We start from the raw sequence: 24,380 nt of genomic DNA on the forward strand, positions 1-24,380 counted from the left end.
GATATTAAGACATGAGCCCAGATGGATGTTAACTCTGGTAACATCAATGTTTTCTAGTGATTTTCATCAAATATATTGGGTGTGCTACAACCTGGAAGAATGAGAGATTTTGCCACTATTTTTGCGCTTTCTGAATTAACCCTTTTATGAAAACGGTGTAAATATTTTCATTACTGCATGTTGACACAGTTGTGACATGTCGATACAGGTGAGGTGACATGGCCGCATTTTAGACCGAAGTGTCGGGCTATTTATTGTGAGTCTCCCTTCTCATGAAGTCCAGATGAAAGATTGGAGTCTCAGGTTTAAAAAACAACCAAAAGATTTTCTCCATATCTTCCCTTCTGTTTTAATCTGCGGTATTTTATTCTGTGAAGGACAGGCAGCCTGGCCGTGGCCGGGTTTATTCTGAATGTCTTGATTTAATCTATTTATTTTAATCATAATCTGTGGTAGGCTGAGATGGCAAGCCTTGAATGCGGTCGACTGTTGGAGCACACTGGTATTTTAAGCCTGTGGAGATGGAGTAACTGGAAACGTATGTTAATAACCACAGTTTCCACAAACCACTTTTATCTGGTTTTCACCACTGTGGTCCTGCTGCTGTGCCAAACTTATGACACTGTCCCCAGAACTCTAATGTAAAGACATCTCTGTCTTGTCTTGGGGGTTTAAGTACGAATTCGTTGGGCCGTGTCGCCCAAACTTGCTGCATGCTTGGAGGAATTTACTGGAGGAAATGCGCCGTGGATGGCGGCGTTTCCCGGCTTACTCTTTACACCACACACTTTGCGTAATAATTGTCTCTTTTGTTACGTAAACTCGCCATGTGTGACAAATGGGATTAACGCTGAGTGGATCCGCTCGGATGTGCAAATAGGAAATGCTACTGAGCCGCGACTTTTATGGTTTTATGTCACTGTAGAACCGACTCTTCTGTTCTGATATTTATTATATCTATTTCATTAAAAACACCCAGTGCGTAAAGATGTCTCAGATTTGTGTGTGTGTGTGGGGGGGGGGGGGGGGGTCATATGAGTCTGACGCCAGTTAATGGCAGTCCCTCCAGAAGTCCCTGGAAACCAATATAATAAATTTTTTTAGTTTGTCCACTGAAAAGTGTGTTATTAACCACCCAGCCATTAAAATGCTGCCAAGTATATAAAATTAGGTTTCAAAATCATGAAAAACTAAGCAGTATTCTCTGCTCTGAAACTGTGGGGGCTTGTCTGGTGAAGTGCCCGTTCACCCTCCCCCCTCCCCAGTGGTTCTCAACTTGATACATTCTGAGGCGGGGGGTTTTATTTGCAGGGTCATGCACTTCAACCTGATTGTTTCGCAGAGCTTATTGCATATTAAGTCTCCAGCATAACCACCTCAAGTATCAGGAAAGCTTACAAAAACTTAAATGACAATATTTTGAATAATACTTTTTGATGCTTTGATAAGACCTTAAATTACATAGTTATTGTGGATTTGTGTTTCCAGGGGCTTTACATTTCCTAAGGATGTGCTATCATGAAACAATCATCTCAGTCTTATTCTATGTTAAGAGTGACAAGGGGCGGAGCGACCCTCATTCTCATTTCTCATTTATTCGGATCCCCATTAGCTTCCACAACAGTGGTTGCTAGTCTTCCTGGGGTCCACATAAAATATACATTACAATACATTTACATACAAATACAAATACATAAAAACATGACATTTACAATACACATACAAGCATCATAAAAGTTTTAAAAAATAGTAATACACATTACATTAAAGGAGGTTATCAATTCAGATTATTGAATTGAGGCACAACAAGCATGGCTGATCATTCCTGTTGTGTAAATTCATGCAATAGCTTCTGTTTCAGAGATCTTTTAAATGGATATTTACCTTTGATGTGTTTCATATGAGTGGGTAATGAATTCCAAAGACTGGTTGCTCTATAAATGACTGCATTTTTGAGTTGATTTGTTCTAGGCTTTGGAAGGTCGTAAGAGCATACGCTGACCTGTCTAGTATGATGAGTATGCCTTAGACCTGTTTGTACCATTTGCTCTAAAAAAAAATCTGGTTTTCCATCGACAATAGCATTTCGAGTAAACATAGCAAGACTAGATATTATTTTTGCCTCAACAGTCAGCCATGACAACCGACGGTGCATCTCTCTGACATTGGTTCTGAAAGAACACTGAAGAGCTAATCTTGCAGCTCTGTTTTGTGCCAGCTGGAGTTTCTTAATGTGTTTTTGTGCAGCGCTGGACCACACAGCCATACAGTACCCTAAGTGAGAGAGGACGAGTGCCTGTGTCACCGGATTCCTTATTGACGATGTAACATAGTGTGAGCATTTTCTAGTCATGGCAATACCCTGCCCCATTTTTACTGCTGTATGATCAATATGGTCAGACCATGCCAAGTGATTGTCAATTATGACGCCAAGCAGCTTAATTTTCCTCACTTGTTCAATTGGGGTTCCCCCCATAGATAGATTTAAGCATGAGTCTCTTGCAAGCCTACTACTGGTACCAATTACCATGCACTTTGTTTTACTTAAGTTCAGAACCAATTTGTTTTGCTCTACCCAATCAGACACATTTTGTAATTCTTCACATAGTACATCATTCAGCTCTTTACATGTTGACGCTGCACAGAACATAGTCGAATCATCAGCATACATAACTACATTAGTCTTTTCTAGAACACAGGGCAGATCATTGGTAAATATGGAGTATAAAAGTGGACCCAGGCAACTTCCCTGTGGAACTCCACAGAGGACGTCTTTGCTGGCAGATAAGCTCCCATTGAAAAACACTCTCTGCTTTCTCCCAGACAGATAACTCTCCATCCAAGAGAGGGCAGTGTCTGAGAAACCGTAGCCCTTCAGTTTGGCTTTTAACAGAACATGATCAATGATATCGAAAGCCGCACTAAAGTCCAGCATGACAGTACCAACTATTCTTTTGTTGTCCATTTCTTTAAGCCACTCATCAGTCATATGAACAATAGCAGAGTTTGTTGAGTGACCAACTCGATATGCATGCTGAGATTTTGTTATTAGTTCATTACTAAGAAAATAATCTTGAATTTGGTCAAAAACAATCCTCTCCAATATCTTGCTTAGAACCGGTAGTAGACTTATGGGTCTACTATTAGCTCCAGAAAAAGCTGCTTTTTTATTTTTTGGCAAGGGGATCACTTTAGCTTCTTTCCATAGTGTGGGGCATATGGAGTTGGTCAAACATCTATTCAAAATATGACATATAGGAACACACAGCTCTCTGGCTGCAGCTTTAAGTAGTTTGCCATCCACATTGTCAATTCCTGGAGATGTGTCATCAGAAAGGTGAGACAACATTTTCTCAACCATGCCAGCATCAACACATTTAAACTCAAATGAACACTTTTTCTCCTTCATAATATTCACAATCAAAGCATGTGACAGAGTAGCCTAGGTAAACCCAGCCACCACGTGACCTGCTCTCTCAGTTCCCAGTCACTAGCATAGTGACTGAGAACAGGTCTGAGAGCAGGTCACGTGGGGGATGGGTTTACCCAGGCTAGTGACAGAGTGCCATGTTTCGGAGCCATAGTGGCTCAGAGGGGGCGAAGAGGGGGCGAAGCTTTTAGGGGGGCCCGGCCGGCGGTGAAGAAAAATTTGCCTTTTTTGCATGTTTGAATCCGTTTTAGCCATATTTAGTGGAATATCTCATTTTAAACACACCAATGTTATTGTCTATTGATTGAAGTCCTCTCACACTCACACTACTGTTAATTTCGTCGACGAAAACTATGCTGAAAAATGTTAGTCGACTACCTTTTTCCCCAAGACTAAGACGAGACTAAAATACTCAAACTTTTAGTCAACTAAAACTTGACTAAACAAAAAGAGGATGAGTTTGACTAAATATGATAAAAACTAACAGGGACATTGACGACTAAATTTAAAAATAGATGACAAAATGAACACTAGTTATATACTGTTTCCCCCCCTCAATGCAGCAGTGCAGGTTCCTGTGCTGTAGCATCATAGATGTAGCTGAAATTTAGCTGTCTTAAAAACATTTACAGTAGTTACAACAGAACCCGCCCAGTCTTAGCTAAGGGTCTTCCACTGACTTTATTAAATAAAGTCATTTTAAGTCACAACTGTAAAATAGCTGATCCGAAAACACAATTTGTCACTCATTGAGCCAAGTAATATTATGTCAAAGAAAGCCTACAGTGAAGCCACTTTACAGACAAGCTTGTTCTGAAGAAGAAAAAGAAAAACACAGGTTGCCAGCCAGGCCTCTTCAGATGTTTCAGCACCGAGGCACAGCCCTCGGTTCAGCACCACCGCAAATGGACACCGACAGGCTGTCACAGACAGCACCCTGTCTCCCTCTCTCTCACACAGACAGGCGCGGACTGCATAATGGGGCACGTTGGGCCAATGCCCGGTGGCCTGGCCTGCAAAAAAAAAAAAAAAAAAAATGGGATGGGATGGGATGGGGGGCCCGGGGCGGGCGCACCCTCTGCCCCGGTGTACCCTCCTCCGCTACTCAAACCACTGTCTTGCAGCCACTGATGGTGGATAGCTCACCTGGTTCAGAGGACCATCTTTCAACAGGACATCCTGCTTACATAATATCAGAGCCACTGAGCTAGACATTTTTATTATTATTATAGCCTTTATCATCACAACACATTACAATGTCATCTCAAGCGATCCTACATCAAATGCAGGTTCGGTTCTAATAATATAAAAAGAAATACAATAATATTTACACGAGAATAAATAGGCTATCTAATAAAGCTTTAGCACACTTCCTGAATGGTATTGCATCAAGGATTTTTTTATATCAACGATATAAAAGTGGATTTTATGCAACAATTTGGAAGCGGCAACAACAGTTATTTAGAAGAAGAGGATGTTAGGCATCGGATAGAGTCTTCACTTCAAGTTTCTGGCTCAGGTAAGGACTTGTTTTAAGACCTAGACGCGAGAGCGACGCGGCTGTCTGATCTACTTCACATCCTGAAAGCCTTTTAGCCATTCCCCTGCTTGGTGGATCTGTTTTGAAGCCATTAGAATGTCTTTGCTCTGGGTGCTGCCTCTCAATAGAGAAGTAAGACCTAGAAGAGAATCAGTTCATGTGCTATAAAACCTGGCAAGGATCAGTTTCCTTTGACCACACAAACACGGAAAACCGGAGTAGTTCAGAAAGGTTCAAATTTGACCTGCAACAAGTAGAAACATGCACAAATATTTTTCAGAAAGTTAGAACCTTTATTTAGATCAAAAAAAAATCAACTCCATTCATTCTCACAATGGAAGGCTATACGAGGAATCAGCGTGACGTCACAACAAATCACAGCAAAACACCCGGAACTGCGGCAGTTAACTAGTATGAGTTGTGCCAAACAAACGTAAATATCTCAAAAACTATACATGACATCGCTTATATTTTTGACATTCTGAGTGAGAGCAGAAGTAGCTCCAGAGTTTGATGTATAATAATATGCATGTCGTGTTAAAGTTGTGTGAACTGTCGCAGCTTTTAAAGTGTACACCGCACAACCGGGGCTAGAGTGAGCACTCAAGGCTCGCTCCATAGGGTCCCATTGCCGTTTCCACCCGGAAACACAAAATGCTGCTCGGCTGATCCCTCGTATTGTTTTCTACAGTGATGGTGCTGCCACCTAGTGGTTTTGCTATGCTAAGGGAAAATGCATGTACACATGTACAGTTTTTATATCAGACTTCTGTGTTTTTGTACACAGACAGAACGTTTGACCAAACACACTTGGTGTGGAAAAGAGGAATGTTAACAATGTTAACAGGAATGTGTCGTTTTTCAGCTCAACTCTGCTGCAATATCACATCATACCTATAGTAAGTATACTGTACACACATTCAGTTTCCTTGCCAGTGCAGGATTTGAACCGGCAACCTTCCCATTACAAGACCACTTCCTCAAAATGAAAGCCACCGCCAAGTAAAATGTAACAAACAATATAATCGACTTACTGGTAAGTGAAAAACACAAAAATACAGGGGTACTTTTTTGACCCTTCATTTTAATTTTCAGGACCCTGAAATACAACCAAATATTAGCATTTTGCATGTACCTTTTTTTCTAAGGTTATGTCTCTAGGTGGCTTTCCAAAAAGGCGACTAACCAAATTATGACCACAAGATATCTAAATAATTTTAAGTCACTGAATATACCAAAACATTTTGAGGGCCATACAACCTTTTTCTGTCATTCAACACACTGGTGTAATTTTCTTTACACAACAGATATTCAAATGGTCTCATGATCTCTCCGTAAATCCTACTCTCATTGGAAAGAGCAAGCAAACGTGAAAATCTGAAAGAACAGAGTCAAACCAAAATCAAAATCACAAAAAAAACAGATTCTGTTTAAAAACACTGAAACCTCGTATAAATCGCAGTAGTGGTGTGTTCACTGTCCTACAGACCGTTTTCGGTTCTGCGGTTCCGCTTTCGATTTAGGCCCAGTGGGGTGTCACAGTCATCTGCGGCGCACTCGTCGGACATTTCAGGCGGAGGAGGGGGGGCAGGTCTGGGGGCATCGGTGGATTCAGACCCGATGTGGGCGAGCGCCAAGACCAGCTTCTCCCGAAATGCAACCTGGGTGAAGGGCCTCGTACCGTTGGTTCTGGCCAACTCCTGGTGGAGGATGTAAGCGTTGACGACTGCAATGTCCACAAAATGGTAGAAGAGAGTCTTGTACCATGATGTCTTGGTATTGTGGAGCAGGCTGTAGTATTCATCTGTAGTCATCAGGTCCACTGTCCATCCAGGTCCACACCTAGATGGGCAGAAAGATGATTTTATTACCGTAGTCATCACAAAATTTCACAAAGCAAAGCAAGACATGTAGGCCTATTGGAAATTAGGCTTCTTCGCTTGTTTCACAAGTCTGCTCGGATGAAGCGCTAACCAATGCCATCCAACCACCGGAGATCTGAGGTAGGGACAACAGCTACGGCTAACGTCACCTAACTGTCCCTCTCCTCACAAAAAGTGCTACAGGTAGTGCTTTTTCCATGCAAAAATGCAAACGTTATATGTGAACAGCCCCACACACAGCAGATGGTGGATTCCAGGATGAACTGATTTTACATATTGCCCCCCACATTTCTAGTTTTAACTTTTTATCATCTTATTCTTATACTCCTTGTTTCATGTCTGGCCCACATCCTTTTCTACTGTAAATTTAAGTCTGTTTGTGTACCAGGGATTCCGTTAGCCGACAATTGCCGGCTTTTAGCCGGTATGTGTTGCCGTGGGCCGGCAAATTAAAAGGTCACCGGCTCAAGTGGCCGGCTGAAAATATGCCAGATAAATAAATTCCTTATATAAAATAGCCTACCGGTAATATTGTGTGGCCTATAACCTAAGTGATGTTGCCAATAAGCTATGACTTAAATAGAGATTTATTACATCATATGTTTTCCGCCCCCTGTATGTTGAGTGTTTGGTGAAAAAGAAAAATATAGCAGACGCTTTCTTTACTGTAGAGCGCCGTGTAAAAGCCGCACAAGCAGCATCAGTCCCGCCGGCCAGCGCTGTACCCGCTGTGAGGAAACACACAGGAGGAAACTGAAATGTCAAAACAGACATCCCTTGCTAGGCCAGTCCTTTTTTTAATCGAGATCATGCAACAAGTAGCCTACTTCAGCTGAGGCCAGCAAGACGGCAGGGAATAAACAGTTTTTTGACGGCCTGCCTGCCGCCGTCAAAAGCGAAAGCGACCCGACAGGCTGTCAATTTAGCGGAGGTAAAAAGCCGTAAAAAGCCGATCAATCAATCAATGGCTCGTGCTTGTTGCCCGACGCTCGTATGATGAGGAGATGAATCAAAATGCTTACCACAAATAAAGCCACATGGGAGCCGAGAACGAGTGCAGGAGAGCTGACAGAGGTGCCGCCAGGTGTGGAGTGGGAGAGATAAGGTGCGTAGCCTATTGCTGGAGATTCAAGTTGTGCGCTGTCTGCACTCTGCACTGACACTGTTGCACTTATTACTTTTAGCTAACGCTACGTTGTTTTTTCATCAAGGCAATGTCCAGAAGATATGGGTTCATGAGTGTCTGCAAATGCAGATAGATAGGCTATAGGAGCATGCATGCATCTTGTCTGTTTCAATAACGAAAGCGTCCTTACCGAGAACGACGTGCCGACCAATTCAATATTCTTGCTGCGAAATCGGGCCTCTTAATGACAACACTGGAATAAATATGATCGACTATAGAGGCTATAAAGAATAGACTATAGAGAAATAAATTGATTCGTTTATTTAGGAAACAATTATTTTATAACATCCTTTGGTAGTGGCCGCTTTTAGACAGGTTTCCAAATTAGTGCATAAAATCAAAGAATACTTATAAGTATAGAATAGTATAGAATAGTTAGAAATGCATTTCTAACTATTGTAAACAACATGCACAACGTTTTTAGCCCAAACAAGTTTACATAAAACAAATACAACATGGGGGTCATATGTATCGTGATAAATATCGACATCGATCAATATACGAAAACATACTGTGATAAATGTTTTGGCCATATCGCCCAGCCCTAACCGGTGCACCTTCCTTTTTAATTTAGGTGCACCAGCACATAATTTAGGTGCACCCAAATTTTTCACCACGCCTTTTGGCACCGCAATAAAACATTTTAAGCGTTGCCTTCTTTGTCAACTCAAACTTCCTCTTCAGTAGATCAAAGGATGCAAAATGACCATCTATGTACAGGTCTTTGATATAAACTAACCCCTTCTCAGTCCAGGCATGGTCATTTCTGTCCGACAATGGAGCCAAAAAATGAGTGATTGAAACTGATTGGCGTGTGAACAGAAACCTTCCTGGTATGTATTTACTTCGAAAATTATTTTGGATGATTATTTCATGGCGTGTTGAGTACACGAGTGACAACATGTACATGTGAGTGTTTTGGCGGTGTTGGAATGTGTATTTTTGGTAGGCTGGAGTACCGTTCACTGCCATTCAGAGCTCCAGACTAACTTTTTACACTAGGTGCACCTTACTTTTTAATTTAGGTGCACCAGCACATAATTTAGGTGCACCCAAATTTTTCACCACGCCTTTTGGCACCGCAATAAAACATTTTAAGCGTTGCCTTCTTTGTCATTTTGTATACATATTGCCAATTTATAAAAATGATACGCTCAAAGATTTTCATGTCAATAAATGTCTGTCACCAACTGAGTTAACACAGTGGGGATTGAGCCTATGGCCCATTGATGGAAGCCTTTGCATTTTAAGTATTGCAGCATTTATGAAATGGGTGTCTGTGATGTGATTATCACCTTACATTATGCATAAGTTGAAAAAGTTAGGAGCACATTTAAGGACATAATGATGATTATTCTCTGATACATTACAATTTAGCTAACATTAGACGCTAAGATGTCATTGTTGCCAGCCAACCTAACGTTAGTCAGAACTCGTCTGCTGAAGCCGTAGCTTTTGTCTCTCGCGTACAAAACCACCATCTGACACATTTTAATTCCATCCGTTTGTGACACCAATTCTTTTCCTTTTTTTTCTAATATTCCCCCCCCCCCCCGATTTTTTTATCCCCCATTAGTGCTAACTTAATTTATTTATCCTGGTTGCTACTCCACCCTTCCTCCGAGACATGGGCAGTTAGCCAGCCGCTTCTTTTCACCTGACAGAGGAAGCTTCACCAGTAGGACATAGCACGTGGGAGGTTCACGCTATTCCAACCAGTTCCCCTCCCTCTGAACAGGCGCCCTTAACGACCAGAGGAGGAACCACATTAGCAACCAGGATATTGCATGTTTTTGTGAAGGGGGTTCCTATATGAAGGAAACCCCCGGGAGGCACGGGGAGAAAACATGCAAACTCCACACAGAAAGGCCCTTTTGACGACCCCACCCGGCCGGTGGGCACTCGAGGACATGCGGACGGGCACGCATTCCTTCAGCGTTCACTCGTGTGACTCCAATTCTTGTATGGGTGAGTCTGCCGGTCACACCAGAAATCTGGATGGCTGGCTGCAGACTGTCCTGTGTTCTACTAGCGATAAGGACGATACGACTTCCAGTAGGATTTTCAAAGTAAAACGATTCTGCCCAAGTCTAAAGCACTCAGAAGCAATTGAAAATGTTTTGTTTTTGTATTTCCCCTGTCTTTCTATGTGAGAGATTCTGATTGACAGTGCCGCACGCTGTGGCACAAGAGCAGGGTGGTAGAGAGAGAGAGAGAGGAGGAGAGAGAGAGGGGACTACAAGACGCTACAAATTAAGATAAGAATATAGGCTACAATTCTCTGCTCTGAATCTAAATAGATATTTCGAACGCATTTATTCCTCTTGTAGTCTACTCTTTATATAGTCTAGTAGGAACGGGGGGTCCCCGCGCACCCGAAAGATATATTTTTCTAACATAGATTTTTGTACTCCTCAAGGTGTCTAATAAACAAATTTTGTTGTTACCCCGTTGAAATAGTGTCCCATGGGTCCGTTTGGCGGCCATCTTTGCGGGCACATTGCGATGTCTGATGAAAATGGATAAGGGTCATAACTTTTGAACTAGACGTCATACAGAGACAAATGACACCGCTTTTCTGTATGATTTCTGCATGAGGAATTGATTGAGAGGGTTGTTTTAATGATTTTAACAGGTTTAGTATAGTAAAACTCAAAAACATATGAAAAAAGTGTCTAATTTACTCTCAAAATCTTGCAAAATAAATCTATCTACATATTAGTCCATGGGCCAGAAGGGTTGGGAATAATGCTCATATTGATTTTTGGCAAGGTATACTCTCTAGAGTTAGAAAATATGTGAGAGCATTGCACCAATGGTAGCTAAATGTGTGTTATCACTCGATTTATAACACCATGCAAAACATAATAGTTGCGGGACTTAGGGACATTTGAGGCTAAGTTCATGCAAATCAAGTCTAAAAGCACCAGAATTTGACCAGAATTAGCCCAGGGCATGCTCTAACAATTGAGCCAGAGTGCCCGACCTGGTGACCCCCGGGGTCACCATGGCGGCCAAATCCAATATGACCACTGTCCGAAAAAGATTTTGGCTATAACTTTTGAAAGAGATGAGCTAGAAATACAGACTTGGGGCCGGTTGCACCAACTGGTCTTACACTGGTCTTAAGCTAAGTTGGTCGTAACTTTACGACCTAACAGCTACGCCGGTTGCACCAAGACGACTTAAGCCTTATTTTCACTAAGACCAGGCGTAACTCCTACGCCTCGTCAGGAGGAGGCGTAGAGCCTGCCTGTAACAGAGATCTCCGCGGAGACCTTTTTGACCGTCATCGTCGTAACACCGCCAGTTCGCCGTCTTTGAAAGCACAACGTTAGATTATAACTAACTAGTTAACCTAACCCGCCTTCCAAAATGTTGCCGTTAGTTTTTTAGAAGTTAATACATAGAATTGGGAACGTTACATTCAATTTCATTCAGACTGACTCTGTCTTCTCAATAGCCGCCATTTTTCCCCCGGAGCGAGGGAGGATGGGAGGAGGGAGGGTGTTTTACAGTAGTGGCTGAGAGAGCGTAGTGGCACAGTGCTCCAAGCAGGTCGCGAGGCACATTTTTTGCAACATCATCCAATCAGGGTGCATTCCCTGGCAATTCACATGGACGCGCATTGCTACGACCAGCATAGTTAAGACCAGACATAAGCCGTGTTGGTGCAACAGGCGTAAGTCCATGGTCTTAACTAAGACCGACGTAGGAGTTACGACCAGGCATAGTTAAAGTCCCTGGAAACCAAAATCCACAAAAACGTTCTAACTATGTTATTTAGGGTCTTATGTTAGTAATTTTGTGCCTCAGAAATTATTATACATTACTTTCAACCCAAAGCCTTAAAATCGACACTTTTCTACAAGATTCTACAAAGTACTTCCTCATTGAAGACAGCAGTGCGCGAGGTGCTAAAACGCAGGAGCTTATGACGTCATAAGCTCTATATAACCTTTGTACACGCGCGCAATCTGCCCTTCTCCTTTTGTCCGTTCTTTGCCACCAGTGACAGCGCTCCCTCAGTGTCTGTCTGCCTCCCACTCTGTGCCGAGCACTATGCCTCTCCCTCTCTCTCTCTCTCTCTCTCTCTCTCTCTCTCTCTCTCTCTCTCTCTCTCTCTCTCTCTCTCTCTCTCTCTCTCTCTCTCTCTCTCTCTCTCTCTCTCTCTCTCTCTCTCTCTCTCTCTCTCTCTCTCTCTCTCTCTCTCTCTCTCTCTCTCTCTCTGGACTAGTGTGAGAGAGAGCACAGAGAGAGACACACAGCCGCAACGAACACACACGCGCACACACACACACACACACACACACACACACACACACACACACACACACAAGCCCTCTCAAGCCCTCGTGTTCGACACACGCACTGGATCTCTCTTTCTCCGTTTCCCTCCCCCCCCTCTCTCTCGCGCTCTCTCTCTCTCTCGGAGGAGATAAATGTCCCTGCTGCAGACGGACACGCCCACACATTCCGCGGGAGAAAATACACTCTAAAAAATAATCGATTCTCATGCGTTTTGCCACACCTGTCAAACCTAAATTTATATACTTTGCGACGTTCATCATCGTTCAAATTTGGCTGGTGGCTTATTAACATAGGGTCCTGTGATGTGATGAACTCAAAATGCTAAATAATAAAGAAATATTTCTGGTTTCCAGGGACTTTAAGACCAGTTGGTGCAACCGGCCCTTGGTGTCTATCTTATGTTTTTTGACCATTAGAAAGGTGTTGGAATGCTTATCTTTACTAATGAAGATGTGTGTGGACCCCTAATCTTCATATTTCCAAGATGGCGGCTACCTGAATATGAGTTTTACCATAACTGTTGATGCTTTTAGTAAACTCTGTGTCCATTTTATGGTTTTTGAGTTTTAGAAACACATTGAAATACTCAGATGTATGATTGAATCTATCTATAGCACTCTACTTTGCATAGTAAATAGGCTACCAATATGGCTGCTATCCCATTTCTTTTTTACATACACTTTTGTAGTTGTAAGAATGAGTTACCATCAAACTGGTGGAAACAAACAATCTACAGTATTTATCTTACATATTTTATTGAAACAATTAGTGAGTAACACTTAGGTATGTCCATGGGTTGGGGGGGGTTAAGTTAGATTGAGTGTAAAGTGTTTTTTGTTTATATCCTTATATCCACAGCCAGATTAATCTAATATTGTTGTCTTGACCGCATTGTTGGTACAGGCACTCTTGCATCCACATTGAGGTGCCACGGGCTCCAGCTTTACAGCATTCACAGCACCCACTACATGACTTTTTGCAGCTGCAGCAGAGAATGATGACTCAGGCTTTACTGGCATCTGAAAGATGGGTCCAGTAAGGTTCCCAAGTCTTGGTCATGGGAGTCCCAGTACCAGCCCCACGTACTGAACTCTGGATATTTTGCTGGACAGAGGTTGCCTGATTCCAGTAGAAGCTGGTCTGCAGCAGTCCCCATTTGACATGCTGAATCAGTGCATCTTGGGTGGGAGGCAAGTTCTCAAGGGACTTGGTACCATTTGAGAAAAGCGGATGTCTGGCTTCTTCTTGGCTGGAGACACAGCTCTTGCTGGACATGACAACAACCATAATGCTTCCAGTCTTTGGACATGGACATCTGAGTTGATCGGTTCAGGCTCCAAGGTGAAGGCATCCACGGTCTCAGTGAGATCCGCATGTTGCTTCCCAAGCTGCCCATCCACTCCTTTTCCCATAGCCCTGGAAGGCTGATGTAGTATCACATCATTTTAGCACATGGAAGAGATGTAACGCCAGTGATCTCTGGGGACCAAGAACATTGCAGATTTTGTGAACATAAATGTACTTTCCACACGTGAAGCCGATCCAGTGCTCTGTGAGGCCTAATGTGTAGAAGAAGCGTATTGCAAGTATTACAACATCACTGTCGGACGTATGGATCCTGAGTTTCTATGGCTACTGGCTCAGCATGTGCCAGGTGCTATAAATCATTCTACTGTAGTGTCTGCTTCAGGATGGTTACAAGGCTGAAGTGCAGATATGTCATATTCAGATCTGTTGGAAGGTATAACATCCTTCTTGGTAGAAAGGAGGAGTTCATCCCAAAACCCTGGTCGCCCTCACCTTGGGGTTGTCATGTACAGCAAAAGCTGTGGCTCCAGCCAAGTAGATGATGCTAGACATTGGCTTTTTTCAAATGCATCAAGAGAACCTGCCTCCCACCCAAGATGCACTGATTCAGCATGTAAAATGGGGACTGCTGCAGGCCAGCTTCTACTGGAATCAGGCAACCTCTGTCCAGCAAAACATCCAGAGTTCAGTACGTGGGGCTGGTACTGGGACTCCATGACCAAGACTTTGGAACCTTACTGGACCCATCTTCCAGATGCCAGTAAAGCCTGAGTCATCATTCTCTGCTGCGTCTGCAAAAAGTCATGTAGTGGGTGCTGTGAATACTGTAAAGCTGGAGCCCGTGGCACCTCAATGTGGATGCAAGAGTGCCTGTACCAACAATGAGGGTCGAGACAACAATATTTTAGTAATCTGGCTGTGGATATAAGGATATAAAACAAAAAACACTTGTCATCTGAAGTCTTTTATGCAAAATCAGTCACCCTGGTAAATCAAAAGGACTGAGCACTTCTAACTCAATTCAACCTATGGACATAAGTAGGCTACTACTCACTTGTACATATAGGCACCAATATATGTTTTGTTCTGTTGTTTTTGTTTCTGATATTGTAATATTTTGTTCAAATTCTAAACACCTTTGATCAGTATTGATAGCATTTCACATTTATGGAGAGCATTGATGCACAGACTGGCTATTACCTGTATCAATGGGAATGGGTTCTACTCTATTTGTCTAATTGTTTCAATAAAATCTGTAAGATACATACTGTAGATTGTTTGTTTCCACCAGTTTGATGGTAACTTATTCTTACAAGTCTACACTCAATCTGGGTGAAAGTGTATGTAAAAAAAAAAAAATGTTTTGCGGCCATATTGGTAGCCTATTTACTATGCAAAGTAGAGTGCTATAGATGGATTCAATCATAAATCTGAGTATTACAATGTGTTTCTAAAACTCAAAAACCATAAAATGGACACCGAGTTTACTAAAAGCATCAACAGTTATGTTAAAACTCATATTCAGGTAGTCGCCATCTTGGAAATATGCAGATTAGGGGTCCACACACATCTTCATTAGTAAAGATAAGCATTCCAACACCTTTCTAATGGTCAAAAAACATAAGATAGACACCAAGTCTGTATTTCTATCTCAGCTCTTTCAAAAGTTATAGCCAAAATCTTTTTCGGACAGTGGTCATATTGGATCTGGCCGCCATGGTGACCCCGGGGGTCACCGGCTCGGGCACTCTGGCTCAATTGTTAGAGCATGCCCTGGGCTAATTCTGGTTCAAAATCTGGTGCTTTTAGACTTGATTTGCATGAACTTAGCCTCAAATGTCCCTAAAAGTCCCGCAACTATTATGTTTTGCATGGTGTTATAAATCGAGTGATAACACACATTTAGCTACCATTGGTGCAATGCTCTCACATATTAGACACTTTTTTCAAATGTTTTTGAGTTTTACTATACCAAACCTGTTAAAATCATTAAAACAACCCTCTCAATCAATTCCTCATGCAGAAATCATACAGAAAAGTGGTGTAATTTGTCTCTGTATGACGTCTAGTTCAAAAGTTATGACCCTTATCCATTTTCATCAGACATCGCAATATGCCCGCAAAGATGGCCGCCAAACGGACCCATGGGACACTATTTCAACGGGGTAACAACAAAATTTGTTTATTAGACACCTTGAGGAGTACAAAAATCTATGTTAGAAAAATATATCTTTCGGGTGCGCGGGGACCCCCCGTTCCTACTAGACTAATAGCTCTATTATAGTCGATCTTTATTCCAATGTCCTCATTAAGAGATCGACTTTGCAGCAGGAATATGCCAATAGCCTATTTGTTCAGCATTCAGGCGCATGTGATTCTGGGCAAGCTTGTGACGAATTTGTTATTGAAACACATGCATGCTCCCATCAGACAACATGCACGCTCCTATCAGACAACATGCACGCTCCTATCAGACAACATGCACGCTCCTATCAGACAACATGCACGCTCCTATCTGCATTTGCGGACACAAATATGAGCCAATTTCCTCGACATTGCCTTGATGAGAAAACAATGCAGCTTAAAACGTGTGTGGGTAATGGCATTGGGCAATAACACGACAGTGGAGAGAGGAGTGTGTGTGCGCGGCTTCTCTCATCTCTCCCACCGCTGCGTCAGGCTATCCTCACTCGCTTATCAAAGCGAGTAGCCTATTAAACGCCGTTCGTGAGTATGCTCGTTTAATTAATGCGCAAACGATTAATTAATATACGTGAACGTTAATAGCGGGCAAAAAAAGTTGTGTACTACACACAGTAGCAGGCTAGTCAGGCATTGGCCGATTATCTAAGAATGGCTCCAAAATGCTAATAATCGGATCGGGCCACCTCTAGGCGAAAATAGCTGGTCGTGTTGCCATTAGGGTTGGCACGATGGACGATGGCATCGACCATCGTGATGGGCCGACCCCCCATCGACTTCTGAGCCTTCTACGTCAGATCATTGTAATTAATTATCTGTTCGAATTAAAATTCTGCCGTTTTAATAATAAAAAAGGCCAAGTCCACTTACCGTGACGCGCCGGCGACATAAAACAAGCGCGCCCAGTTCAGTTCAGGAAAGCCTCCACTCCCCCTCCTCCGCTCCAGTGCTTCTCTGAACCGGGTGCGATTGTTTAATGTCGCCGGGGCGTCCCCAGCGCGTGAGAAGTCTGCTGTGTTGTGAAAACTTTTTAAGACAAAGAAGAAACTTCACGTTCTTTCCTGTTTTCAACCCAGAGTGAGTACTAGTCTTCAACTGTGAATTTAACTCGCCTGTTTCCAAAGTGAAAGTTGGAGTCGCTCCATAAACATCCTAAACTCTCTTCAAAAGCCCACGCGAATCTAACATTATATCAGCCAGTAATTCAGTCAGTTTTCTGCCAGCTAGTTAAATTCAACACACAGGATCTGGTGAGGATCTGTAACGTTAACGTTATTTGTTTTGCGCCGTTCAAATTGCTGGTAGTGACAGCCACTGCCCACTTCAGTCGCCTGGCTCTGTGCTGTAGCACAGAGCAGAGGCTAATAGCCTATCCAAGCCTGCTGGTATCATAGAGCTCAGCTGTCCTGTGTTGTTAACGTGAACGCATTGCAGCGGCTAGCCAAATGGAATTACAGCAACGCAGCGACTTCATAAATAATTAATTATTCGCCCCACCCGCGACGATGCCATCGTCCAAAACGATGTTTCACTGTAAAACAATCACGATGGGTATTTTCATGACATCGCACAACCCTAGTTGCCATCAACATGTTTCAGCCAATGAGGGCGCAAGACACGGGGTGGGGCAGCGACCGGGGCAGCAGGGGGAATTGGCCAAGTACAATTGGGGAGAAAATGGGGAAAAATCTGAAAATAAATAAATAACAATAAACAAAAAAGAACACGGACATAAGTTTTGTACAACAGGGTCAAAAGCAGCGGCAGAAACATGAATGAATAAATACCACTTACTTTTCGTAATCCGTGAATACTGCCGGAATGGGGACATCCTTGGACCGCGACTGTCCGTCCTCTCCCTTTACCTTCTTCTGGACGGTGTCTCCGGCGTAGGCTTTGTGAATGGTGGTGCACATGATCACATTGCGGGTGTCCTTCCACTTCACAAACAGCAGGTTGTCTTTCCGGAGCCAACGCAGGCTGCCCCTGGGAGCGCCGTTACTGGGAAGGTCATTACTCAAACCCCTGGGGATGCCAGTCCTCTTCGATTCAATGACGCCACAAGCCCACACCTTCTTCTGGAGGAGGTCTTTCAAAAGCATGGGGCTGGTATGAAACTCATACATGAACAGTTTGTAGCCTTCCCCCAGCACCTTCTCATCGACAAGTGCCATCACTGACTCGTAACCGGGCCCCTTCCAGTTCTCTACAGGGGACTTGCCTCTGTACACGAAGAAGTTCCAGCCATAGCCACAACGGGAATCTACCAGGACAAAGAGTTTCTCTTTGATGCGTGGTTCATACTCCGCACCAATCCGCCTCTCCGTCTGTGACTCCAGTGCCACCACTCTCTCGTCAACTGCGATGTTCTGTGCCGGATGAAATATGGACTTGCAGGTTTCAACGATTTGCAGGTACAGGGGTTTGATTTTGCAGAGGCGGTCAAAGTCTGCTGTTCCCCTCTTCCCTTCATTCTCTGCGTCCACGTCTGGATCGCTCAGATGCAGAGCGTGGCAGATGTCCTTAAATTTCCTGCATGACATGACGGAGTCAGGAAATGAACCGTAGTGAGGGGACCAGGGGTCCGTCAAGCTGCAGCGTTTGTTTGTTAAACCCATGTAAACCACGAGCGCCAGGAAGGAGTACATGTCTTGCACTGATATGTCATGCCATGGCGTGGCATTTCCCTCCATGCTCTTGGCAGCGTAGGCATTTGTGTTCTTTACAATTGTTGTCACCACCGGGGTTGAGAAGAAAAGCTGGAACACCTCAAGTGGAGTGTAGGAGGAAGTGGCGGACAGTTGTGGTCCGGGCGTTCTGCTGGGCCTGAAGGACGGTTGTGGTGGCTCGACGTCCGCCTCATTCTCATCGTGCCATCTCTCCTCTAGGGGCGTTTCAGTGTCCTCATCAGAAGGCTCTGTTAGCCACATATCCTCGTCAGATGTCCCACCATCTGAAAGCTCTGATGGAGGGGATTTGCTCACAATTTCTTGCTCAACAGATTGTGTTGATTTGGTAGAAGAGGGGGTTTCGGGGACCTTGGTAGCAGGGGAGGTTTCAGGAACCTTGGTAGCAGGGCAGGGGGTTTCAGGGACCTTGGTAGCAGGGGAGGTTTCAGGGACCTTGGTAGCAGGGCAGGGGGTTTCAGGGACCTTGGTAGCAGGGCAGGGGGTTTCAGGGACCTTGGTAGCAGGGCAGGGGGTTTCAGGGACCTTGGTAGCAGGGGAGGGGGGTGTGGTGTCTTCTGGCACCTTGTCCTCGTCAGATGTCCCACCATCTGAAAGCGCTGATGGCCAGCTATCCTCATCAGATGTCCCATCATCTGAAGGCTCTGATGGCCAGCTATTGCATGGCACATGTAAAAGGGTAGAAACATGTCACATGTAAAAGGGTAGAAACATGTCACATGTAAAAGGGTAGAAACATGGCACATGTAAAAGGGTAGAAACATGGCACATGTAAAAGTGTAGAAACAACATGGCACATGTAAAAGGGTAGAAACATGTCACATGTAAAAGGGTAGAAACATGGCACATGTAAAAGGGTAGAAACATGGCACATGTAAAAGTGTAGAAACAACATGGCACATGTAAAAGGGTAGAAACAACATGGCACATGTAAAAGGGTAGAAACATGTCACATGTAAAAGGGTAGAAACATGGCACATGTAAAAGTGTAGAAACAACATGTCACATGTAAAAGGGTAGAAACAACATGGCACATGTAAAAGGGTAGAAACATGGCACATGTAAAAGGGTAGAAACATGTCACATGTAAAAGGGTAGAAACATGGCACATGTAAAAGTGTAGAAACAACATGGCACATGTAAAAGGGTAGAAACAACATGGCACATGTAAAAGGGTAGAAACAAAACTGCATTAGACAGCTACTTCTGGTCCCCAAATGGCCAGGCACTGTTATTTATGAGCCTTGCGGATCTCGTATGACTTGGGTCTATCTCTGCTATAGGACACTTTTGGCCCTATTGTTAGGAGCAAGAGACTAGGAATGGGAGCTTGCCATTTCTACCGACAGCTGACATCATCACTAATTCAGTGATGATGTCAAAAGTGATGTCATAAGGGCGCGCACACACATACACGCACACACAAGGAGGCATTGTGACAAGACTGATCAGTGATGTGATGTCACACACACACATAGGCGATTGTAGGCTTTCCAAACAGGGGTAGCACCACCAGGATGCAAATACTACCCCGAGTGGCGGCTTTGAATGATTAAAAATTGTGGTTAAAAGGCGGTTAAAATGATACTGCTGCGTGAAACAACTGTTTAAAAGCAGTCTTTCCACAGCCTGTGCCGAATTTAGGCGAGGAGAAGCTTCCTAGTGCCGACAGGAACCTTGGGAGTTTGAGTATTTCATGACATGTTTTGCTTCCCAGGTGCGCTGGATTTGCATTGATCACCGAGTGAGCCGCCGTCTCCGTGTGATTGCATGTGTTTGCTCGCGGCGTGCAAGCGGTGCACCATGATAGTGAGATCAAACACACCCTGCTGTAAATTCAGCACAGGCTGTGGAAAAACTGCTTTTAAATGGTTGTTTCACGCAGCAGTATCATTTAACCGCCCGACTAAATTACTGGCGTCCGTAGGAGGACCATCATATCTTTGGATCTGCAATCGGACGTCGGAGACGGGTAGGAGAGCATTTTGAACAGCCGTCCCCCCTATCGTCTATTGGAATGCTATGTGACCTTACCGTCAGGCTCTTTCTATGTTCGTCTCAGGACTTCACTGTAGTAAGAGCCCTCCTATGGACCATGCGATTTTCGTTAGACAATCTGTGTTGGGCATTAAACTCACCTTATTTCTGCACTTTGAAGTCACATGTAGGGTCGGATGGGGCAAACTAATTATATCGGAAGCCTAGTTGCGGTGGTGGTCTGTCTAAAATGCATTGCAGAATGTATGTAGAAGACAAAATGATGCCAGTGCGCATGCGTCTGCACTCTGTTTCCAGGCAACTCGGTGATTCTCGTCAAACTTTGTCTTTAAAAAAAGAACAACCGCTCACCTTTTCCCGCAACTAGGCTTCCGATATAATTAGTTTGCCCCATCCGACCCTACCTGTGACTTCAAAGTGCAGAAATAAGGTGAGTTTAATGCCCAACACAGATTGTCTAATGAAAATCGCATGGTCCATTGGAGGGCTCTTACTACAGTGAAGTCCTGAGACGAACATAGAAAGAGCCTGAGGGTAAATGTCATCCTAATACTGCATGAGTGTATATATTATATATACACAAAGTACAGTAGTAGGGTCACTTTGGGGCTACTAAATGACCAACTAATCCAGATCCAATAGACCCCTTATACAGCTTGTCAACATTGAGCTGCGCGCGCATCGTGTAGGCAAAAAGCCATCAGCCCAGCATTGACAGACAGTGAGAACTGTGTAAAAGCCCCGCTTTCAGGACTGCTCTATGCCCATCTGCAACACACAGTTATATTTTAGTTTTAAAATGCAGTTCTCGGCTTACTACCACAGCTTATCGCCTAGTGATAAGCAATGTTATGCATCGAAATTAACGTTGTTTAATGGGACATGTCTTACAGACCCATACGCACTGGCGCTGTCAATTGGCCAAGCCTAGTGGCCGGCAATACATATCGTGCATTCCTTTATAACTGGGGATAGCGTAGATAATTATTCTGTAACTTGCAAAGATATATTGTTATGTTGATAATGCACACAACTCAATAATGACATTATGTAACGTTACTTGGTCGTTAACTAACCGAGCGATGTTGAGCAGCCTAGTTTCAGGCAGCTTACCTGATTATGAAGAGCACTACAAAGTCGGGCATTTTTAATGATGTCCTCATTCCAATCAGTTCAACTCAATAATGACATTATTTAACGTTACTTGGTTGTTAACTAACCGAGCGATGTGGCTGTTACTAGCAGCCTACTACAGTTTACCTGATATGAAATGAGCGAGCACTGCAAAGTCGGGCATTTTTAACGATTTCCTCTTTCGGCTTGCAACCAAAGACACCTACGGTTAGCATTAAAAGCAGTATGAGTTGACGGGATTCGGTAAAACTTTAGTCCTTGCTTTGTTGATAGTGTAACAGACTGTTCAGTGTTGTGTTGTGTTCTATCGCGTGTGTGCGAGGCTGTGTATGTTCCCTCGAGTTGCCTAGAACAGGATATGTGGGGAGAAGCTTGTTATAACCTTACAGCCTGGCTCTATCGTTTATTATTTTATTAACTAAGTGTGAATAGGCGGACCCGAATACTCTGCTACAATAGCTTTCAGATTCTGGCATCGCACTGCACAACACGAAGACATATCTAGCTCGAATAGTTTTCGGGCCACTGGAAAACTACTTGACAGGGCTGCGCGGAGTCTGTCTTTCTGCCTCCGTCTTGCGCATCTGACGCTGCTTGTTGTCATTGTGACGTAGGCGTATAAGGGGTCTATGGTCCAAGCACATGCTTCTTACGGTTTTAACAACAACCCTGTTCTACTGTTCTGCAAAAAATAGCATTCACAAATATAAAAGGGATAAGGTTTATTAAAGGAATAAATAAAAATCAAGCAACCGTAATTCCTAACCTAATTTTGAGCCCTCCTGACAACATACAAATGGCTTCACAACATGATTGTACGCTTTTTTTCTTTATATTTTATTGGGGGGGAGGGGGACTTGTGCCAGTAGGCCAGCGGTTCCCAACCTCATGGCCCACTATCTCAAAAATCTTCCATGAACGACCATAAACGGTACGGAGGAGAGCACTCTTCATAGCACTTTTTTACAGAAACTAAAAGTGAGGGGCCGTCTGTAACAATAGGCTAATTTACAAAAGATTGGTTTCAAATGAAATAATGGTTGATATCTGCTCTGGCTTTTCCAAATGTTTGTACACCGATTTTATAATAATAATAATAATAATAATAATAATAATAATAATAATAATAATAATAATAATAATAATAATAATAATGGTCTAATCTAATGTTACGGTCCTATGGAGCTGACGAGAGGTATTTTGATTCATTTCTCACCGATCTAAAGCGGGGTCCATGCGGAAGCGATACATTTCCTCGGTTTCTGAATCATAGCTAGGTGCCTCGTCGTCGTCGCTGTACTCGTCCTCCGAGCTGTAGTTAACGCCATTGCTATCCCGTTCCTCCTCCTCCAGCGGGGCCCCCGAGACACCGCTATCCCGTTTCTCCTCCTCCAGCGGGGCCCCCGAGACACCGCTATCCCGTTCCTTCTCCTCCAGCGGGGCCCTTGCAAGCGGGGCCTCCGAGACATCGCCATCGCTAGGTTTCTTCTCCTCCAGCGGGACCTCCATCTCGCCCAAAATAGACTATTTGTTGCTCTAGACTAGTGTAATGATCTACCGATCGATCCAAACAACTGGAAAACTGTTCAAAAAGCGCATGTTTTATTTGCGCGGAAGACAAGCGTTGCTGTGTTGTTGTGCCTTGTCGTCGACTGCGAAGAGCCCTCCTTTTCCACTTTCTTCTTCTTGTATAATATCCCGGCAGTGTGGACGTGATTAGGCGTATTACTGCCCTCCGCAGGACAAAGAACATTACACATTTCAATTTACACCGGTTTACACAGCAGGAAGAAGAAAAAAATATTTTACCTGCCCCTTACTCAAAACTATCTTACACCAGTAGTTCCCACCCTTGTGGTCGCACACAACACACACAATATTAAAATCTGAAAAAATACAAATAAAATAAAAGCACTGATCGTGCCACGTGCACTTTTGTAAAATAGGCAAAGCATATTAATCTTTTACTCTTAAAATTGACTGAAATACAATTTAAAAAATCTGTCTCATCTTGATAATCATGTCCCACTAAAACATAATGTAGGCTATTTAGAGCAGGCTATGTCCAAATAGCATTCTCAATACTATTCCTCATACGTTTCTGCCTGATGACCCACTCTCTGAATTCTGTAAAAATCTGTCCTTTCCTCAATTTAATTCTTAAACTCTTCATTGCTGCCTTATACTTTAACATAAAAATAAATGCCATCTCTATAAATTCACTATTGAGGAATGTGGAGAAACTCATGCTAATTATAGTCATATCTTCTGGTCATGCCCCGTCTTGAAAATGTTTTGGAAAAATATCTGTACTGAAATTGATTTTGTTTTACAAATGGACCTCAAAATTCACATTGAGTTTATTCTGTTAGGGAAGATGCCAAAGGAGATAATTAGAATTGAAGATAAGTACCTTATTAGAATATTAAGGATAACTGCTCTTAAACTTATAACCAAAAATTGGCTTCAGAAGCTAAGCCCTAGCACAGAGAAATGGAGAGACCTAATGGAACAGGTAAAAGAAATGGAGCAGTTAACATATACAATCAGGGGAGAAGCCAGGTTGAGATGCATACTGTGGGCCAAATGGGCGAGTTATGTAGAAAGTAGGAGCGGCAGAATTTAACATAAATAATACAGGAGGAAAACACTGCAATTTAGTTTGATAAAAGATATATAACATTCAGAATTTAATAGATTG

General features: G+C 43.3%; 1 protein-coding gene across 1 annotated transcript; it reads right to left on the bottom strand.

The window, feature by feature from the left end:
- Positions 1–5,248: 5,248 nt before the first annotated feature.
- Positions 5,249–23,336, bottom strand: LOC310794759 (piggyBac transposable element-derived protein 4-like). Its single transcript, XM_083656791.1, has 3 exons — positions 22,896–23,336; positions 17,655–19,202; positions 5,249–6,812 (listed from the first exon to the last, which is right to left on the bottom strand). Exons 1-3 carry the CDS (start codon positions 23,186–23,188, stop codon positions 6,452–6,454), a joined length of 2,202 nt encoding a protein of 733 aa, XP_083512917.1. The 5' UTR covers positions 23,189–23,336; the 3' UTR covers positions 5,249–6,451.
- Between the last annotated feature and the right edge of the window lie 1,044 nt (positions 23,337–24,380).

Source organism: Poromitra crassiceps (genome assembly GCF_964638095.1).
Source record: "Poromitra crassiceps genome assembly, chromosome: 2".
Classification (NCBI taxonomy): domain Eukaryota; kingdom Metazoa; phylum Chordata; class Actinopteri; order Beryciformes; family Melamphaidae; genus Poromitra; species Poromitra crassiceps.